The 19,848-nt window shown below is 37.1% G+C and overlaps 1 protein-coding gene across 1 annotated transcript in view; it reads right to left on the bottom strand.

Moving 5' to 3' along the window:
- Positions 1–5,984: 5,984 nt before the first annotated feature.
- Positions 5,985–19,848, bottom strand: part of LOC107603075 (runt-related transcription factor 2-like) — a 47,280-nt gene continuing 33,416 nt past the window's right edge. Inside the window, exons 4-6 of the mRNA XM_016295772.1 lie at positions 13,263–13,454; positions 11,110–11,271; positions 5,985–6,737 (exon numbers count right to left, since the gene is read on the bottom strand). Coding sequence (XP_016151258.1) covers positions 6,250–6,737; positions 11,110–11,271; positions 13,263–13,454 — 842 coding nt within the window. The 3' untranslated portion in view covers positions 5,985–6,249. The remainder of the gene's footprint in view (positions 6,738–11,109; positions 11,272–13,262; positions 13,455–19,848) is intronic.

Genomic DNA, 19,848 nt, shown 5'->3' on the forward strand with positions numbered 1-19,848 from the left:
CAGGTTAGATGGAAGATAACTTGAGTCTTCTGGCACAAACCTATAGATTTAACAATGAGATCTATTGTTCATCTAGTAGCTGTCCATGGTACTGATATCAGAGCCGTTCAGTTCACAACTACCTTGATTACCATCTGGTGGATTTGAGTGTAATTTGACCAAAACTGCTCTGAAGTTTCTTAACATACAGTATTGGCAAAGTCATTGTTTTTTCATACACTGCTCAATTTTGGGCTTTTTAGCGTTTCATAATGTGTTGTTTCAGACTAGAGGAAAGAAAACATCCAAAATACACTTGCAAATGTTTATTTTATTGCACTTTATCTATTTGCATCTGTATTTAAAATATATCACGTGTCTTCACAGGCCATTTTCTCAATTATTTTTTTTCATGCACTGAGCCAGAAATGGCATCTTCCGTATAGCACTTACTTAACGTTAGAGTTATATCTATATTCTTAAGGTTTTGACAAAGGAGTTTGTTTATATATAATTAAAATTGTTTTTTTCTGGCTGTTGACATTTTCTGATATATTGAGTGATGAAAAATATTTCTAAAATCTCCAAACCTTCGACTCTAATATGTCAACGAAGCGAAAGAAGAATTTGGCTTAATCCAATGTTTAGATTTCTATTCTGGAAATGTATGCAAATTATAGTGCATATTTATTTGCATTTTTAATCATTTTAGAGAACTTCTAACGCATTTTTTAAAACTCTCTTTATATGATTATATGAATAAGTATTTGCAAGAACCGCACAGAGCTCATGTTGAGTAATGGGTCAATCTCTCCAAAAGACAAAATTCAAACACAGCAATGATATTAAAGCACTAGATGGCGCAGCTGAGCTAATGTGACTGCAGCTCCTCATGGTGTTAAATCCAATTAAAAACAATACTGAGATGACTTTGCTTACCAACCTATTGATTAAAATAACCTTAAGCTACTGGATGAGAACAAAACACACACTACTTGATTAGAACCGAATTGAACTGTATCACACTGTCTTTGGTAAAGCTGCTTTTGAAGTTGTGTTCATTTTGAGGAGCTTTTACAACATTGACAGTTATTGAACGAAATTGAATCAACGTAAAACTCAATTGATTTGAATAATGAAACTATTGTCTCCTCTAAAGTTGCTTTATAGATGGGTAGAATTTGTTTCATAGTTGATGAACTTAGTAACAGTGACACTATAACCTGAAATTGAATATTTTTGGGGCGGACTGTTCCTTTGAATTAATATTTTCATTACATTTTTAATTTTGTTTTCAGCATACAAATCCATCATTAAAGAGGTTTTACTTTAAGCCATTGTTTATGGCCAAAATACGAGTCTATGATCAGTAATAGCTCTTCCTCCAGTGAAAAGGTAAATACTCTGTTGTCCTCTCGCATCAAAATCCCCCCACATATTTGTTTAGAACTGTTTTGTCTTGTAAACAGTTCTTGATCTGTGCATATTTCTCTCCTGATTCAGACACGACCACTTTTTTCACTGGGGGAAAAAAATGGATAAAGCACCCGTATTTTTGCCGAAATGTTCCTATTATGGGTAATGAAAGGTTCATATTTTGGTTTTGGGAGTCCCCAATAACAGGATGACATGCATGCAAGGTCAAAAAACACTTTCATTGTCTTATAATATGCATTTATTTTTACCTTACTTGCGCAACGACTCCCAAACGATTCGCTCAACGATAAATTTTTCCAAACCCCTCCTTTGCGTGACGCTAATCTGCGGTGATTGGTCCGATTGGTCTCGTTTTCATTTAATCTTGCCTGTAATGCCATAGACTGTATAAAAACATGGACGTAGTGTCCGTGACGTCACCCGTAGTTTTGTGAATAGCGTTTTTGAAGCTCAAAGTGGGCGGAGCCGGCCGTCGCCATCTTGGCAGCGCATCACTCCCAGATAATCAAAAATGGGCAAAAAGGCGGGAGCTGGTTGCTGAAGCCACGCCCACCTAGCTCGACGGCAGGCAATCCACCTGTCACTCAAGTGGCCACGCCCTTAATCATGCAGAACTTTAAGGCTTAATATAATTTAAACGGATGAGTTATAAAAAGATTCACCCCCCTCACAGTTATCATGAAGGGCAAAATTAGCTATATAGACCAAAATCATTTTTTGAACCAGGATGTAAACGTTTTTTTCTGCTGTAAATTTGGGCATTTTAACATGGGGAGTCTATGGGATTGACTCCCTTTTGCAGCCAGCCTCCAGCGGCCAGTTGACGAATTACAGTTTAAGTCACTTCCGTGTTGGCTTCACAAGAGAGAGGATGTTGCCGCTTGGTAATGCCTGATAAAGCAGCATTTGTGAGCGCAATGCTGCTTTGTGTACAGCGTTACCGGGGAAACCGCTATTTTACAGCTCCAAAAGCTGCACCTGAATTTACTTTTCATTCAGACCAGAAGTGGGCGGGCAATATGCTAATGTTCCATGTTGACGTCAACATGTAACGCTTGGGATTAGTTTGAAAAACGACTCGTTTCAATGATTCAGAGTCCACTCCTTCTTTTGAGAGACAATAACTTTATACACGGTGCACTTTCAGTTTTAAAACTTTTCAGGAAAGTTTTTTTTAAGCTTTCAGGACTTTTCAGTTTTAAAACTACACACGGCATGAAAGGTAATTTTAAAGATAAAAACATTTTCACTTTAACTTTTTTGACTTTCAAGTTAAAAACATCTTAATAACTGACAATGTATTAATGTATTTATTACAAACATGCAGCTTTTTGCTTCACAATGCAATAATTGATGGACTGGAGTGGTGTGGATTATAGTGATGATTTTATCAGCTGTTTGGACTCTCATTCTGACGGCACCCATTCACTGCAGAGGATCCTCTGGTGAGCAAGTGGTGTAATGCTACATTTCTTCAAAGAAACAAACTCATCTACATCTTGGATGGCCTGGGGGTGAGTACATTTTAATCATTCAGACCAGAAGTGGGCGGGCAATATGCTAACATGAAACGGCTTGGGATTAGTTTGAAAAACGACTCGTTTCAATGATTCAGAGTCCACTCCTTCTTTTGAGAGACAATAACTTTATACACGGTGCACTTTCAGTTTTAAAACTTTTCAGGAAAGTTTTTTTTAAGCTTTCAGGACTTTTCAGTTTTAAAACTACACACGGCATGAAAGGTAATTTTAAAGATAAAAACATTTTCACTTTAACTTTTTTGACTTTCAAGTTAAAAACATCTTAATAACTGACAATGTATTAATGTATTTATTACAAACATGCAGCTTTTTGCTTCACAATGCAATAATTGATGGACTGGAGTGGTGTGGATTATAGTGATGATTTTATCAGCTGTTTGGACTCTCATTCTGACGGCACCCATTCACTGCAGAGGATCCTCTGGTGAGCAAGTGGTGTAATGCTACATTTCTTCAAAGAAACAAACTCATCTACATCTTGGATGGCCTGGGGGTGAGTACATTTTAAGCAAATTTTCAGTTTGGGGTGAACTGTTCCTTTAAGAACCTTGTCGTCTCTGTCTCATTAATTGCTGGATGCAGATCGGAACATCTAAAGTGTGAACCTGAAACTTGCTTTTCCCACTCAGTTCATATTCATTGAAATCCCAGAAAGGCTCCTGGTTTAAATGGAGATGGATCACACTCTGATTATGCCTGTTATGTCTTCAAGTAATGTGTAACAGTCCCAATTTAACAGACATCTGTACCAGAGACACAAACGCAGCACTGAGGCCAGCCGTGAGCTTCCAGGACCATCCAAAGCAAATGTTGATCATGATCCTACAGAAATCATTCTAATATGCTGATTTTCTGCTCAAAAAACATGTATTATTATTATTAATGTTTATAACATAATAATCGAAAACAGTTGACATTTTGAAAACATTTTCATGTTGAAAACAATTTCATATTTTTGTGGACACTGATACATTTCTCTTTCAAGGATTCTTTGAAGAATAAAAAAACAACAGCATTTATTTGAAATAGATTTTTTTTTGTATCCATATAAATGTCTCTACTGTCATTTTTGATCAATTTAATGCATCTTTGCAGAATATTAATTTCCTAAAAAATAATACTGACCCCAAACTTTTGAATGAAAAAAAGAAGGAAAAAAAGGAATTTACTACAGCTGCATTGTTGTAATGGGTAATATAGTGCCATAACTGAGTGTATTACCCCTCTTTTTTGAGGATATGAATTGCTCCAGTTATCAGGAAAAGAATATCCGTGTACAATACATCCAGAAACTTCAGTATCCCCTAGGGATGCACGATATATCGGCCACCATATCGGTATCGGCCCATATCGGCTCATTTTTTCTGTTATCGGTATCGGCCTGATAAGAAAATTTGGCCGATATCTTAAAGCCGATAAATAATGCATTATTTCCTTCAGAGACACTTCAGATGCGCGCTGTTCGTTTGCAGCCTTTTGTGCAATTGTACATTGTAATATTGTGTTTATTTGATGTATATCTGATTTATCTCATATAGAATGCGATTGGTTAAGTTAAAAGAGCGCTTCAGTTTACCAGTGATCATCTTTAGCTCAGCACACGCAGCCCAAACAGCAGTGCACAACATTAATAACTATGATTGGGAATGTCGTGTATATAACATTCTAATGAGAACATTATTATAATAAAACGTTGTGAATTCTTTGGGTTTAGTTGCTGTGTTTCAGCGCGTTGTTATGGGAAGAGCGCATCCACAACAGGATCACACATTCTGACTATAGCATGCAATAACTGCGTCATTTTGTACATATATAAGTTGTAATATTATGTTTATGTTGTATTAATATTAATCTCAGGATGCATTTCCTTGAGTTAAATAAGCTGCCAGCAAAACGCTTCAGTTTACCGTGTTCATTCAGCTCTTCAGCTTCAGCTTGAGCTGCAGCTCAATGGCTGCTATTTAAAACAGTGGTATTAATTTGTTACTTTTTCAAAATCATTGATATATTATTAATAACAACAACCACTTGTATTTTTCTCTTATTATTTTCATCAACAATATGGTTTAGTAATTAAAATCATTTAATTATTGTCCGTGCAGAGGCTATTCCGTTTTATTGATCTATGGCGCATTCATTTTGATTCTTTACACGTGTAATGATGTCCAGTGACTTGTTTGCATTATTTCTGCATTATTTTATTTATTTGTAAGACTTTTTTATGACTAAATTTGGTAATGGGAGCGTAAAAATATTTTTAAAACGTACACCGTTCAAACTAGGCTGCTTATGTTGAAGTGTTTGGGATGTGGCTTTTAATGATGAGACCTTTTTTGTAATCAGGCTCTCAAAAAGTATATAACAATTTGGATATAGATTTATCGGCCAACATATCGGTTATCGGCTTTCAAAAATAAAGAATAATCGGTTATCGGTATCGGCCAAAATTTTCATATCGGTGCATCCCTAGTATCCCCCACTGAAAACCTTTCCCAGCTGCATTTGATTAAGCAACACAAAAGCTAAATAAATTATCCCAGCACATGCACGCTACTCAAAGAAAGCTTGATCTAGCACATTGGCAAACACTTTTGAGCATCCGTGGCTGTTTCTTTGGTTTAAAGCTTTAAAGCACTTAGCATCAAGCAATATTAACTGCTTACAAATGTACTGTACTTAGACACTGAGACCCTATTTCGTTTTAAACGCATTCGACTTAAACATACAACTCTGTGTGATTAATTAAGGCACAGAAATTTAAATTACCCTAAATTAGTTGCATTAACTTGAACATAGATGCTTTACAAAAATATTCCCTCTATGACTCAAGTTCCAAATACATTAATTAATCTATGGCTTTTATAAGTTACTTTAAATCCTTTTATCAAATACGTATAACTTAAATGCTTAAGTTAAAAAAAAGCACAAAAAGTGATATTTGATCACAAACTGTCATGCAGATGTTGTTCAGTGCTTTCAATGATATATTAAAAACATGCCAAGACAAGTAAATAATAACATAATGCTAATGAAACACTTGATCCATCTCTATTCCTTCAATTCCAAATAATCCTGCCTATGACAATGAATCCCAGAGGTCGAAAGGTCCAGAATAATGTATTACAACAACAAAGTCCAATGTAAAAAATACTTCCCTTTCAACAGGCTCATAAATATACTCATGTTAGCGAGGGAAAGTAGCTCAGCGAGACAGGATGAAACATCCTAGTAAGGTTTGTGCTTTAAAACCATGCTGTTTGTTTGAAGGTTCCACGTTTACGTAATTGTCCGTTCAATATGGCCGCCACACGCCTTCGTCCATTCTACCAGCAGGATTGAGAAGAGTGGGGGAGTTGCTATGACTTCCGTCTGCCTCCACCCCCCCACCTCCATCGGCCTGGACCGGGAGGTTGGGGTTGACCAGGCTGGTTCCCGTGGATGCGCTTGTACAAGGCGGCATCATCCGGGTGGGCGATCGGTCTCCTCCTGGAACCATAGAGAACTGGTAGGAGCCCGAGGAAGCGCCGTAGTAGAGATAAGGTGTGCTGCTGCTCTGGAAGGGTCCGCTTTGGCTCTGGGTGGAGCCGGGGTACGGCGGGGGAAGGTAGGTGTGGTAGTGAGCGCTGCCGAGTGACATGCCGGTGGTGACGGGGGTGGGCGTGTATGTGAAGGTGGCCGGGTAGTGCATTCTGGGACTGGAAAATCGGCTCTCGGTGAGTGAGGAGAAAGCGGGGAACTGACGCTCAAACTGGCCAGGAAAGGGACTCAAATCTGTCGAACCTACAGAAAACAAAGGTTGAGGTTACTTTTTATAGAAGTATGGAAGAATTTGAAAACAGATATTCCAGCAATGAACAATCATGACAACAACCACTTCATTTAACTACAACCCTGTTTAACTAAGTGCATAAACATAGCCAGTATGTTAAAACTGTGTTTTTAGGAAATATAGTTTGACCAACTAGAAGTCATGGGGTAATTACTAATTAGTCTTATTTTTTTGGATTCAAATGAGACTCGAAGAAAAAAAAATGTATATATAAAGAAATACTATTTAAGATAGACTAAGCAGTTTATGCAACCGGTCCCAAAAGTTAAAGGAGTTTAACAGAAGTTTAAAGGAGTTATTTTTTTTAATTATGTGACTTCATTTTTTTATTTATTGTATTTATTTGATAAAACACAATAAAAACTGATATATTTATTACAATTTAAATAACTGCTTTCTATTTGAATATAATTTCAAATGTAATTTATTCCTGTGATGACAATGCTGAATTTCAGTCTTTAGTGTCACATGATCCTTCAGAAATCATTTTAGTATGCTGATTTTCTGCTCAAGAAACTTTTTTATGTGCTACTTCATAATTTTTGTGGAAAACATGATGCATTATTTTTTTCAGGATCACATCATAATTGAAAATGTCAAAATAATAGCATTTATTTGAAATAAATATTTTATTATTATTACTGCCACTTTTGATCAAATGACTGTATCCTTTCTGAATAAATGTATTCATTTATTAAAAAATATGTATAAAATATAAAAAATGTTTTCACAAATCCAGTGCATTTTAAACTAAACTAAGAAAAAAAAATGTATATGACAGAAAGTAACTATTAAAAAGACACCATTAACTTTAAACATGCAGAGGAGGACAGTTTATCGATTAGTTGGCTTCACTTCATTGTGGTTTTTCCTCTTTGTCACAGACAAGTTCATGTGCATGTGTATTCATGTGTGCGGTTATATGTCTCAGTTCATTTGTGTCTCCGGGGTATTTATATGCCTCTGTATGCTGTGTGCATGTTTAAATTGTTCCTGTGCATCCAAAAGTGTGTGTGTGCATCTGCATTGGTTGCCGCACATAAAACACAACTAGGATGCATAATCGGTCACACATTTGGAAACGTTTAGAGGGGTGCAAAGCAGCATTGTTGCGAGAGAGACAGACGTCTGCACTGTTGTGGGCTCCTGGTATCTTCAGCATTATAAACCCAGGCAAAAACTGTCCATCTGCCCTTCTGTCCTTAACATATTCTTTATTTCCCTCCAAAAATCAGAAACCGCTAATGGTCTGTAGCGAGCGCTAGTGCCAAGGGGTAGAGGAACAAAAAGAAACGGCCTCGCCTCCCTGGCGCGGAGCTGTTTTCATAAATCACACGGCGTCTTTCTTGTCACCATGTCTGCGCCTGTGGGTCGACTGGGTGGCATGGTTAAACGTGGGTGATTTGCGGAGGCACGGCTTGTCGCTAACGCTAGTCGTGTCTCCTTTTCCCCTCTACGCCCATCCCTTTTTTCTTTTATATTCAAAATCTTTGGTTTGAGCAGCTGACGATAATGGTTCTCTCGCCCCGGGCTATACAGAGTGCCTGTGCTCTGAATAACAGACTGAATGATAAAAGCAAAAAAAGTTATTTACATACATTCTCTGCTAGTCACCAAAAATCCATAGACAAGATGGCGCTGGTCTGGAGAACAGATGCTATGTCGGTAAAACTAATGATTTATTTGGCAAGAATGATTCGTTTCAGGTGAACCAAACAATTATAGCTTATTTACAAGTTGAAGTCATGTCTACATGAGGAATGATGTCACCATTCAACACAGTGCAGTAGTTTTTACTCTTTGTTTGCTACAATGCTAAAGCTAAACCTATAACTTTCTAAATTTGACAGGCAAGTACATAAACACATATGCTTCAAGCTCGATTTCACTTTTTTCGGAAATGAATCAGACCTATAATTCATATTGCAACCAGTATTGCTAAAGCTAAAACTCTTTTTAAAAATATATTATATTTATATATATTTAGAATTATTTAGAATTTATTTAGATTTTTACAATTACTATTTAATTATTTAGAATTATTAGAACTATTTAGAAATATTGTCCAAACAAAAACTAATAAATGACAAAGCACATTAAACTAAAAATGTTAATTTAAAGTAAAATAAAATATTAAATATAACATGCAAAATGAAAACATAAAAATAAAACAGTTAATTCAAAATATAAATAAAACCTATGACAATACATAAGACTAAAATAACAAGGTTTTTTTGTGTCAAGTGCTGCTATAGTAAATGTTAGCATAATCTGTTGTCATTTACAGATAGTTTTCTCTCTCAGATCTAATACTGCTCTATGGCAGAGCAGCAGTTTGAAGAAAAAAAAAGTTTGTTAAAGGTAAAGTGTATATTTTTTTCAGTGCTAAAATATAATTGGTAGACTGATTTCCCTTAAGATCAACAGCAGTTTTTTTTCGGAAATCTTTGAATTGAAGTTCTTTTTGCAAATTTGCTTGCTCACAGAAAAAAAGTACACACTTTACCTTTAAAGCTGACATGATCTGAATAACAACAACCCAAGTTTAATAGCACAAACATTGCGGTAACTCTATCGCCCCCTTGAGTACGGAAGTATATTACCACTGCTGCAACACAAAATGTTGCAAAGACTAATACTCCTGAAGAGTTTTGTATCTGCAATAGACAACAACAATGCATATTTGCTCTGTTACTCTTACAGTTAAGTTGCGGGAGACATCAAAGAGCCGTGTCCTTATCTCACACCGAACCTATTATTAACAAAAGCTCAAATGGTAAGCATCAAATGAAAGGATGATATACCTAAACTAATTAAACACGACAGGCGGGTGGCAGGCGTCCAGAAGCTGGCAGCCAGCGCTCAGGTGAGAGAGATTCTTGTTTAATCACTTTAAGCCTCTCCTGGTTCTCAGGAATGGATGAGGGTGTAGTATGGCAGTAAATGAGAGAGAATGAAAACACTTACCTGGCACTGAATCAAACAGGTGTTTGGAAATGGAAACTTATCTGTCTACATTTATTCTTTAAAGGGGACCTTTCTGGGTGTGTTGCAGGGCACATGAGGACAAATTAGCTTATGGGGTGCAAGTCGGGCACCGAGTGGTCTTCCATTCCCCAAAGGTTCTCTGGGAAGCGTAATGCTATAAAGCGGCTTTATTTGCCCACCACTGGCCTGTTATTATGTCTTGGTCTGTTATTAACAATATACTACGCAGGATCAAAGCCATGGAAAGAGGAGCAAAGGAAACCTTTTTTTCTCTCCCCCCTAGTTTTAAAAATACACTCATGGTGCAGTCCAATTTTAAAAACCGTCTCCGTTTACATATATACAGCACTATTAGCTAATAAAAATCGAGCGAATTTGAGACTGTGTTTCTAACGAATTATGACACTGAAATTTAATGCTATGGTTTGTTAAATATGACTGACAAACCATTACAGAAAAATGATCATTTCAGAAAATAGCCCTCCCAAAATGAAGCCCCGCTTGTTACTTTTTTTTCATGAGTGTTTTTCATGAATCTGATTGATTATTCATTCAACACATTAAGGAGTAAATTCCCCAAAACATTTGCAGCACTTTTGTGCACATTTCGGTGTCTTTCACTAACCATCCATAATACAGTTAAACCCAGTTCTAAATTAAAATAAATTAAAATTATATATAAATATTAAAAATACAAAAATGCACATAAAATGAAAAAAAATTTAGCTACAAAAATTAAAAAAAATATTAAAACCATAATAGCACATAAATAATACTGTATGCAACAAGTTTTTTTTTTGCATTATGCAATGTGTCAAGAGCTATAGAACACATTAGCATAATCTGTTATCATTTATGGCAGCATAAAAAAGCAAGTTTGTTAAAGGTAAAGTGTGCCTTTTTTTCAATGCTGTTAAATTAATGGCAGTTTTTCAGAAACCTGTTTGTTATTATTTTTCGCAATTCTGCTTAGTGGCACATTCAATATTTAGTATTTAAATTCAGTTACTGTGATTCTTTTGAGCACAAACCAAATTCAGTGCCATTTAAATGATGAAATGTAGTAAATTTCCTTTTAGGAGACATTTAAAAAATTAGATTTGAGATTTTATTTAAATACTGTAAATATCTCTTGAAATATTTTGATTTTTAAGTAGTAAATTCACCTTTTAATTTTAACAAAAGTTGTATAAACGAAGCTGCATTATTAACACAAATCCCCATCTTTCTAAACTGCAAACCACCATAAAACATGTGACCTCCCCGCTGCCCACTGCAGTGTCTGACGCGAGGGGTAGGGGGCGCACCTGCTGTAGGGCTGAGGCTGGAGGTTACCTGGGAGGCGTCTGGGCACATCGCTGATGGAGGGCAGCCCCGTGGCCCGGCTGGACGAGAGCGGGGTGGTGGAGTGCACAGACGGGGAGGCCATGGGACTCAGGTACGACGGGTACGCCTGGTCATATGACCAAGGTGGGGAAGACTGAGCCTGGCGTGGATCTAAAGGTACAAAAGAAAAGAAAAATTAAAGAAAGCAAAGTAGTTAAAGGCATAGTCCACCCAAAGATGAAAACTCAACATTTACTTGCATGCTGGTTCAAACCTGTATGATTTCCTTTCCTCTGTGGAACACAAAATAGGAAATTTCAAGAATGTTGGTAATTAAACCGTTTCGGTTCCCATTGACTTCTATTGTTTGCACAAAAAATACAATGGAAGTCAAAGGGAAATGAAGTTGTTTAGTTAGTCAGCATTCTTCAGAATATCTTCTATTGTGTTTTGCAGAGGAAAGAAATAGGTTTGAAAAACATGAGGTATATATATATATATTAGTACGTATCATCTGGGGGGTTTCTCACCAAACATTGTTATAAGTTAATTAATCAGTATAACCTGTCATTAATTTAATTAAAACGGACAATTCAACTGTTCTATTTATATTTGTCTGTCTCATATAGAGTCTTTGTGTGGTAAGCAAATACAATGTGATCCCTTGGGCAAAGCATTTAAATGAAGGCATTCTCAAATGTTTGTCTGAGATGACATATTTCATGCCTCATAATTCAAGCTTTCTGTCATGCCAAGTATCAATTTTAAAGCGGGCAAATAATCGCTAAAGTCAACAAAATACGGTGCATTCCTTCTCAGATTCAGTCCCTTGGCTTGCACACGGTACAGTAACAGGACCCAGAGTACAGGACATGCGCTCTCAGAGCAGTAATTAAGGACAGGTGATATCCTGTTCTCTCACAGTGACACAACGCACTGCCTTAGGCTGTCCACACTCGGTTTCCACTTGTCCATCATGTTGCAGTGTGCGATTTCAGCTTAGATAAATCACTTTGTGCTTAGACGAATAGACATTACTGTAACGGTGACAGACACCAGATATGCTGAAATGCTTGGGAGGATGAATAAACAATCGCTGTTCGTAAAAAAGAAACAACAATTCTGACTGACAGGTTAGCGGCGACTTTAAGTATCATTTACTTCTGAAAAACATGAGGTATATATATATATATATATGTATATATATATATATATATATATTAGTACGTATCATCTGGGGGTTTTCTCACCAAACATTGTTATAAGTTAATTAATCAGTATAACCTGTCATTAATTTAATTAAAACGGACAATTCAACTGTTCTATTTATATTTGTCTGTCTCATATAGAGTCTTTGTGTGGTAAGCAAATACAATGTGATCCCTTGGGCAAAGCATTTAAATGAAGGCATTCTCAAATGTTTGTCTGAGATGACATATTTCATGCCTCATAATTCAAGCTTTCTGTCATGCCAAGTATCAATTTTAAAGCGGGCAAATAATCGCTAAAGTCAACAAAATACGGTGCATTCCTTCTCAGATTCAGTCCCTTGGCTTGCACACGGTACAGTAACAGGACCCAGAGTACAGGACATGCGCTCTCAGAGCAGTAATTAAGGACAGGTGATATCCTGTTCTCTCACAGTGACACAACGCACTGCCTTAGGCTGTCCACACTCGGTTTCCACTTGTCCATCATGTTGCAGTGTGCGATTTCAGCTTAGATAAACCACTTTGTGCTGAGACGAATAGACATTACTGTACCAGTGACAGACACCAGATATGCTGAAATGCTTGGGAGGATGAATAAACAATCGCTGTTCGTAAAAAAGAAACAACAATTCTGACTGACAGGTTACCGGCGACTTAAAGGATAATTTACTTAATTCATGTGGTTTTGCGTGCAGGAGATATCAATAAAACAGGAACATAAGAAACGTGCACATTAGTAAATTAACGTTGCCTGGGAAACTGATTAATTACAAAAACATGGACTTTTTTAACATCAAGATAAGTTAAAAAATTTTGTATATAGAGAGTGTGAGGAGTTGTGGCTGCTAAGAGATCCATCCATTCTTCAATCCACTTGTCTTTTTTATATCTATCTTTGTCTTTGTAAATACTTAAAAGCAAGGCTATCTATCTATCTATGCAATCTCATACCTGTAATCTGAGTCTGCCCCTGAGGTGTGAAGGAGTTGGGGCTGCTAAGTGAGGGCCGTGGCGTTTGTGTTGGCACAGTAACCCGCATGGTGGTCTGCCGGATGCGCTCCAGTTCACTGAGACGGTCAGAGAACAGACCAGCCTTCGGCGAGTCATCCAACTTCGGCCTGTGCCCTGCAATCAACATACTGCCTTTAATAAAAAAATTCTCAAAAAAATAACAAAACAAACATATTTCTAACATGACACACCACAAATGTGTCGGATATCACAGCAATGTTACTCTAACTTCTGCTTCTCAAGGGCTCCATGTAAAAACAAGCAACATGTAGTGTTGTAGTGTCCAGTTCTTTCGAATCATTCAAAAAGACTCGCAAACTACTGGATTGAGGTAAATGTGTGCCAAATACATAAACGTAAATAGTTAAATATGATATACATCTATCCATTCTCCAAACCCTCTGTCCTCTTTCTAGGGTTGTTTGGATTCTGAAGCCTATCCCAGTGTAATTAAATATGATAAATGTATTATATCATACCACATTTGCACCTTAAATGTATTCATGGACAACAATAATTTTATTATATTATGTACAGTAAGTCCAAATATATTAATACAGAACTTATATTATTAGAAAGTATATCCATCCATCCGTCCGTCTGTCCGTCTCTGTTTGTTTGTCTGTCTGTCTGTCTGTTTATCTATCTATCTATGTATGCCCCTTTTTACAATATGTAATATAAGTCTCTGGTGTCCCCAGAAAATGCCTATTTTTTTGTGGAAGCATAAACACACTGTTTTTCGTGCCTGTTTTTTTAAATGCAAATGAGCTGCTGCTCCCCGCCCCCTTTTCCAGAATAGAGCTGCGCCAATACAGCTCGGACCTGCTAAAAAAACATGTTTTGGTTCTGATTATCATGTTTATCGCGCTGAAATCATGCGTTTTAAACCATATGAGTTTAAACTTCTGATATACGGTTTTCTGAGAGCACACATCCGAAGCACACGGACAGAAAGCGGCTGTCACAGCATGTGAGTACTAAACTAAGTTCTCATTCACACACAAGTTTGTTACAAACACGCATGAGCTACAAAAAAAAACAGTCGGTTATGTCGGTGTCTGTCTGTCCATCTATCTATCTATCTATCTATCTATCTATCTATCTATCTATCTATCTATCTATCTATCTATCTATCTATCTATCGATCTATCGATCTATTCATGTTTATCGCGCTGAAATCATGCGTTTTAAACCATATGAGTTTAAACTTCTGATATACGGTTTTCTGAGAGCACACATCCGAAGCACACGGACAGAAAGCGGCTGTCACAGCATGTGAGTACTAAACTAAGTTCTCATTCACACACAAGTTTATGTTACAAACACGCATGAGCTACAAAAAAAAACAGTCGGTTATGTCGGTGTCTGTCTGTCTATCTATCTATCTATCTATCTATCTATCTATCTATCTATCTATCTATCTATCTATCTATCTATCTATCTATCTATCTATCTATCTATCTATCGGCCTATCGGCCTAAAATTATATATCATTTTTATACAGTAACATAACCCCCCCCCCCACACACACACACACACACACATTAACACATATAATTTACTGTAAAAAGATTTTAGTGGGTCTTGAAATTGATTATATCTCCTAGCATGAAAATGTTAGCCAGTCTATGATGTGTATGTATGGCATAGGGTTGACTATGAGACAGGTGTTCCATTTCCCCTCTTTATAAGAGCTTTCATTATGCCCCATGGCATTTGAGTCTTTCAAGCCACAATCTACCATGACTTTGCCATATGGAATCAAACCGAATCTAATTTCATTTCCATAAAAAAAGTTTTAAATATTACATATTCCATATCCTCAAAATATCTATTAATCTGTCCCATCAGGGCAGGGATTTGGCTTTGACAATGAAGTGCTATGCCTGGCATATAATAACATTTTGTTGGCACACATTGAACACTCAACCTTCCCAGACAAGACTGAACCCATATAATACAAGTCCGCATGTGCCTCCTCTGTGTAGGACGCATGATGACACTGGCCAGCACCTTTCTGGAACACTATAACAAGAGCGTTTAAGAGTCCATAGCCTCAAGTCTATTCTCGGCAAATTAGAGGAGGGATAAGACAGCAGCGCGGCCCAATACACAACTAGCCCCTTTTTCCACATTAAAATGGCCCAGTGTCTCCCTCAGACTGCAGCAGTTTTTTTCTGAGACGGTTGTAAAGTAAATATCAAACAGGAGAAAGAGAAAAACTCCTGCTGGAGTTGGCAGCGCTCCAGTTGGCACCGACAGAACAGGTTACCTCTATATCTTGACTAACCGACCTGCGCCAGAAGAACAAAGAGAAGAAGCAAACACTCAGAAAAGTTTCATAATCAAATCGTTAAAGCACTTTAGAATGTCTACAATATGAACTACTGTATGAATCAGTATTTAAGGTGTCATTTTTTAGTATCTTAATATGTAAAGACAGCTATAAGTAAATCATAGGTGCTGCTAGACTCTATTTAGAGAAGGAATCTTTCATCTCAGCTCCCCCTAAAAATCTGAGCTTAACTGTCAGCACCTTTACAAATCTGTGATTATGTTATTTCTCTTAACGTTCGGTGTCTGCAGTGAGTTATCTGAGGTTATTTCACTCTCAGTTCTTCACAAAAAGAAAAAAGTACTTAGTATTTTTGTCTTGTTTTCCATTACAATTTTTTTTACATTCTTAAATCAAGACATTTACTTAAACCGATAGCTCACCCAAAAATGAACTCATTTACTCACCCTCAAGTTGGTCTACACCTGTATGAATTTCTTTCTTTTGGTAAACACAAAAAAGGGTAATTTGAATAACATGGGTTACCGAACAGTTTACGGTAGCCATTGAATTCTATGTATGGAAAAAAATACTATGGAAGCCAATGGCTTCCGTCAACAGTTTGGTTACCAACATTCTTCAAAATATATTTTGTGCTCAACAGAGGAAATTCATACAGGTTTGAAATAACTTGAGGGTGAGTAAATGATGACACAATTTTCTTTTTTTTGGTAACTATGCTTTTAAGTGTCCTGAAAAAAATCCTGAATTACTTAAATATCTTGAAAAGTTTCATGCATAAAACAAGAAAAAAATATGTCAGTGGGGTAAGAAAAATAATCTTGTTTTCCCTTCGAATTAACTCTATGTACTCCACTGACAGATCTTTTTGTTGCTGTTGTTTATATATAAACTCACTTAATTTTGATAGATTTTCAGAAAACCAGTTTATTTTCATAAGATGTTAACTGATAGCCTGGAGTCATGTGGATTACTTGTGGATTATTGTGATGTTTTTATCAGCTGTTTGGACTCTGACGGCACCCATTCACTGCAGAGGATCCACTGGTGAGCAAGTGATGTAATGCTAAATTTCTCCAATTCTGTTCCCATGAAGAAACAAACTCATCTAAATCACAGATGGATTGAGAGTGAGTAAATTGTTTTTTTTTTTTTACATAATTTTAATTTTTTAACTATTCCTTTAATATCTTAAAGGAGACATATTATGCCCCTTTTTACAATATGTAATATAAGTCTCTGGTGTCCCCAGAATGTGTCTGTGAAGTTTCAGCTCAAAATACTCCACAGATCATTTATTATAACATTTTGAAAATGCCTATTTTGAACGGAAGCAAAACACGAGAAGGGTCTGTCTGCGGACTGCAAGAGAGGGGCGTAACTGGAAGGGGGCGTAACTTGAACAAGGGGGCATAACTTGAACAAGGGGGCGTAACTTGAAGTTGTCCAAATCACACAGAACCACTCGAGATGTCAAAACGAGATGTTGTTGGGCTGCGTTCGAAACCGCATACTTTTTAAGTTATAGGCACTTAATTTCTTTAAGTACTTACTTACCGAGCGCTATGAGAGTGTACAGCCTGAAGTACAGCCTGAATGCGTTAAGTATGAATGCGATTCGGATATCATCCACTATGTTGACGTTATCATGTGACCTACGACGTTATAACAAGCGCAACAACTTAAAGTGGTGGTTGACTGTTTTTTCTAGGCTTGATTGTGTTTATGGGGTGCAGTCTAACATGTGTTAATGCTTCGTTTGTTAAAAAATGCATTATTTTTTCGGTTATGTCTGTGAAGGTAAACAGCTGGGAAATAAATCGCATTTATATTTTAGATCTATGTGGCAGCGTAATATACAGTAAATAAATCAATAAATCCACTGCTCTCTTGTCTCCTCTGAGGCTGGTGACTCTAAATAGTGTTCTGTGCTTGTCTGTGCAGCCAAAGACAGAACAGTTAGCATGTTTTGCTCAAACTTTCACCATGGCATTAGAGCTGGTACACCGTTGTCGCTTGCGAAATGAAAATGACGGCGCCGTGGGTGGAAATTTACAGATTAAGGGGCAGTAATATTATAATGAGATCCCTTTGCCATGTCACCAAGGGGGCGAAATCAGACGCACTCGTTGTCGGAGACGTTTGCAGAAAAAGGCTTACCAAAACAAAGTTACTGGGTTAATCTTTTTCACGTTTCCTTGGTTGGTAGATGCACCGGGGACCTGATTATAGCACTTAAAACCTGGAAAAGTCAGATTTTCATGATATGTCACCTTTAAGTCACTTTGCTGCTCAAGTAGATGCATCTTAAATTTAAGAATGTTTAGATATTTGTACTGGAAAACAAGACAAAAATACTAAGCAAGAAAATAACATTTTCCAGCATATTTTACCGACCAATGGCAGAAAAGGTGTTTAAGTGAAGTGAAGTGAAAGTGACATGTGGCCAAGTATGGTGACCCATACTCGGAATTGGTGCTCTGCATTTATCCCATCTAAAGTGCACACACACAGCAGTGAACACACACCCGGAGCAGTGGGCAGCCATTTTTGCTGCGACACCCAGGGAGCAGTTGGGGGTTCGGTGCCTTGCTCAAGGACACCTCAGTCGTGGTATTGAAGGTGGAAGAGAGCGCTGTACATTCACTCCTACAATCCTTTGGGTTACGAGTCCGACTCTCTAACCATTAGGCCACGACTTCCCCACCGAGAAACCAGTTTAAAAACATTCTTTCATTATTTCCATTTGGTGCCCCCCAAATCTTTCAGAAATTACACACTTCATCTTTAATATCGTGCATGTCTTCTGTAGAAGCATGATAAATTACAGAGACAAAATAATATAGTATTTCATCACAATGAAAACATTACAGCTAATGGAAAAATCATTAGCTTGCCACCGAGTGTAAATTCGGGACATTGTTGCATTGCACTCTACCTTTGAACTCACGAGCAATGTGACATATGTAAAAGCTAAAAGCTAGCATAACTCAACCTCCTAGGAAGTGCAGCACTTGAGCAAACCATACCTTTTCACACAAAGCCAATTTATCTACTATAAAAAGCCAAACTATAATTTTTTGTGACAAGTTGAATCCAGACAGTGATACTAACATAAATCCTGCTGGGGAAATAAAACGGACAAAGATGTGCTTTGTGTGACTTAATTTCACGGTGATTCATATGAAACATAATGTTCTGTGCTCAGTGAGACAGCGGACTCTGATCACCAGTAAATTTAGAGTCTTCAATGTGCATGTGTACTGATCCAGCCTCCCTAAAGACAGATTTGAAAGGGGTGATATTTACATTTTTCTGGGAGTGTTGAGAATCACTGGAGCAGAAGTTACCATAAGACCACATACAGGTAATAGGAACACCAGAGAAGAATTTGCAAATCAATGGGAATTTTCAGCAAGAGTTCTGGAATGTTAAGTGGCTTGTTTTTGATTCTGTCTGTGAGGAATATCTAGCCACCTCAGTTTGGATAATGTATCCGGTTACATTTGCTCGCCCAAGAAGTATCTCTTGGGGGTGAGGGCAGCCAAGTGGTTAACAATCTGGGCTGCTAACACAAAGGTTTTAGGTTCAATCCCAACGATGTGGATAAAATACAAAACCAGGAACGAGTGTTAGAAAGATCACAAGCACCTTTGTACTGTTGAGCTCGACAGGTTGCCTCAGGCAGGGCCGTGCACAGACCTTTTGAGGGGCATGTGCTGAAACTGAAAAAGGGCACCCCCCCCTTTTTTTACTGGTCACATCTTAATGATAAGCGGAGAGTATAGAATACTACATTCAAAAATTAGCTAGCTAGCAAATACATGCATATTAACATCGTAAACATATTCATGTTCTTCAAGCAATAAAAAAACAAAAAAAAACATTGTAAACATTAACCATGCTGTGAGTGTGACCATATATAATATGATTAAATGTTAATAAATTAAGTGAATCAGCAGATAGCCATCATAAATCAAAGAAGAATTTTCTTAGAAATATATTTTACCTAGCTGACGAGGAACACTCAAATGCAGTTATGGCCAGGATTTTGACCAGCGAATGTGTGTGCAAATGTGCAACTTGTCCATCATTAAAACGGCAGCAGCACATTACGTTTTTATCAACAGGTTGCAAAGTTTGTTGTAGCTATATGGGTGCTCAGTTTTTCCTGTTGTAAAATACGTTTGGCCAAAATGTCATTTTATAAAAGATGAAATGCTACTG

Source organism: Sinocyclocheilus grahami, unplaced genomic scaffold (genome assembly GCF_001515645.1).
Source record: "Sinocyclocheilus grahami isolate Dianchi unplaced genomic scaffold, SAMN03320097.WGS_v1.1 scaffold340.1, whole genome shotgun sequence".
In the NCBI taxonomy this organism is placed as follows: domain Eukaryota; kingdom Metazoa; phylum Chordata; class Actinopteri; order Cypriniformes; family Cyprinidae; genus Sinocyclocheilus; species Sinocyclocheilus grahami.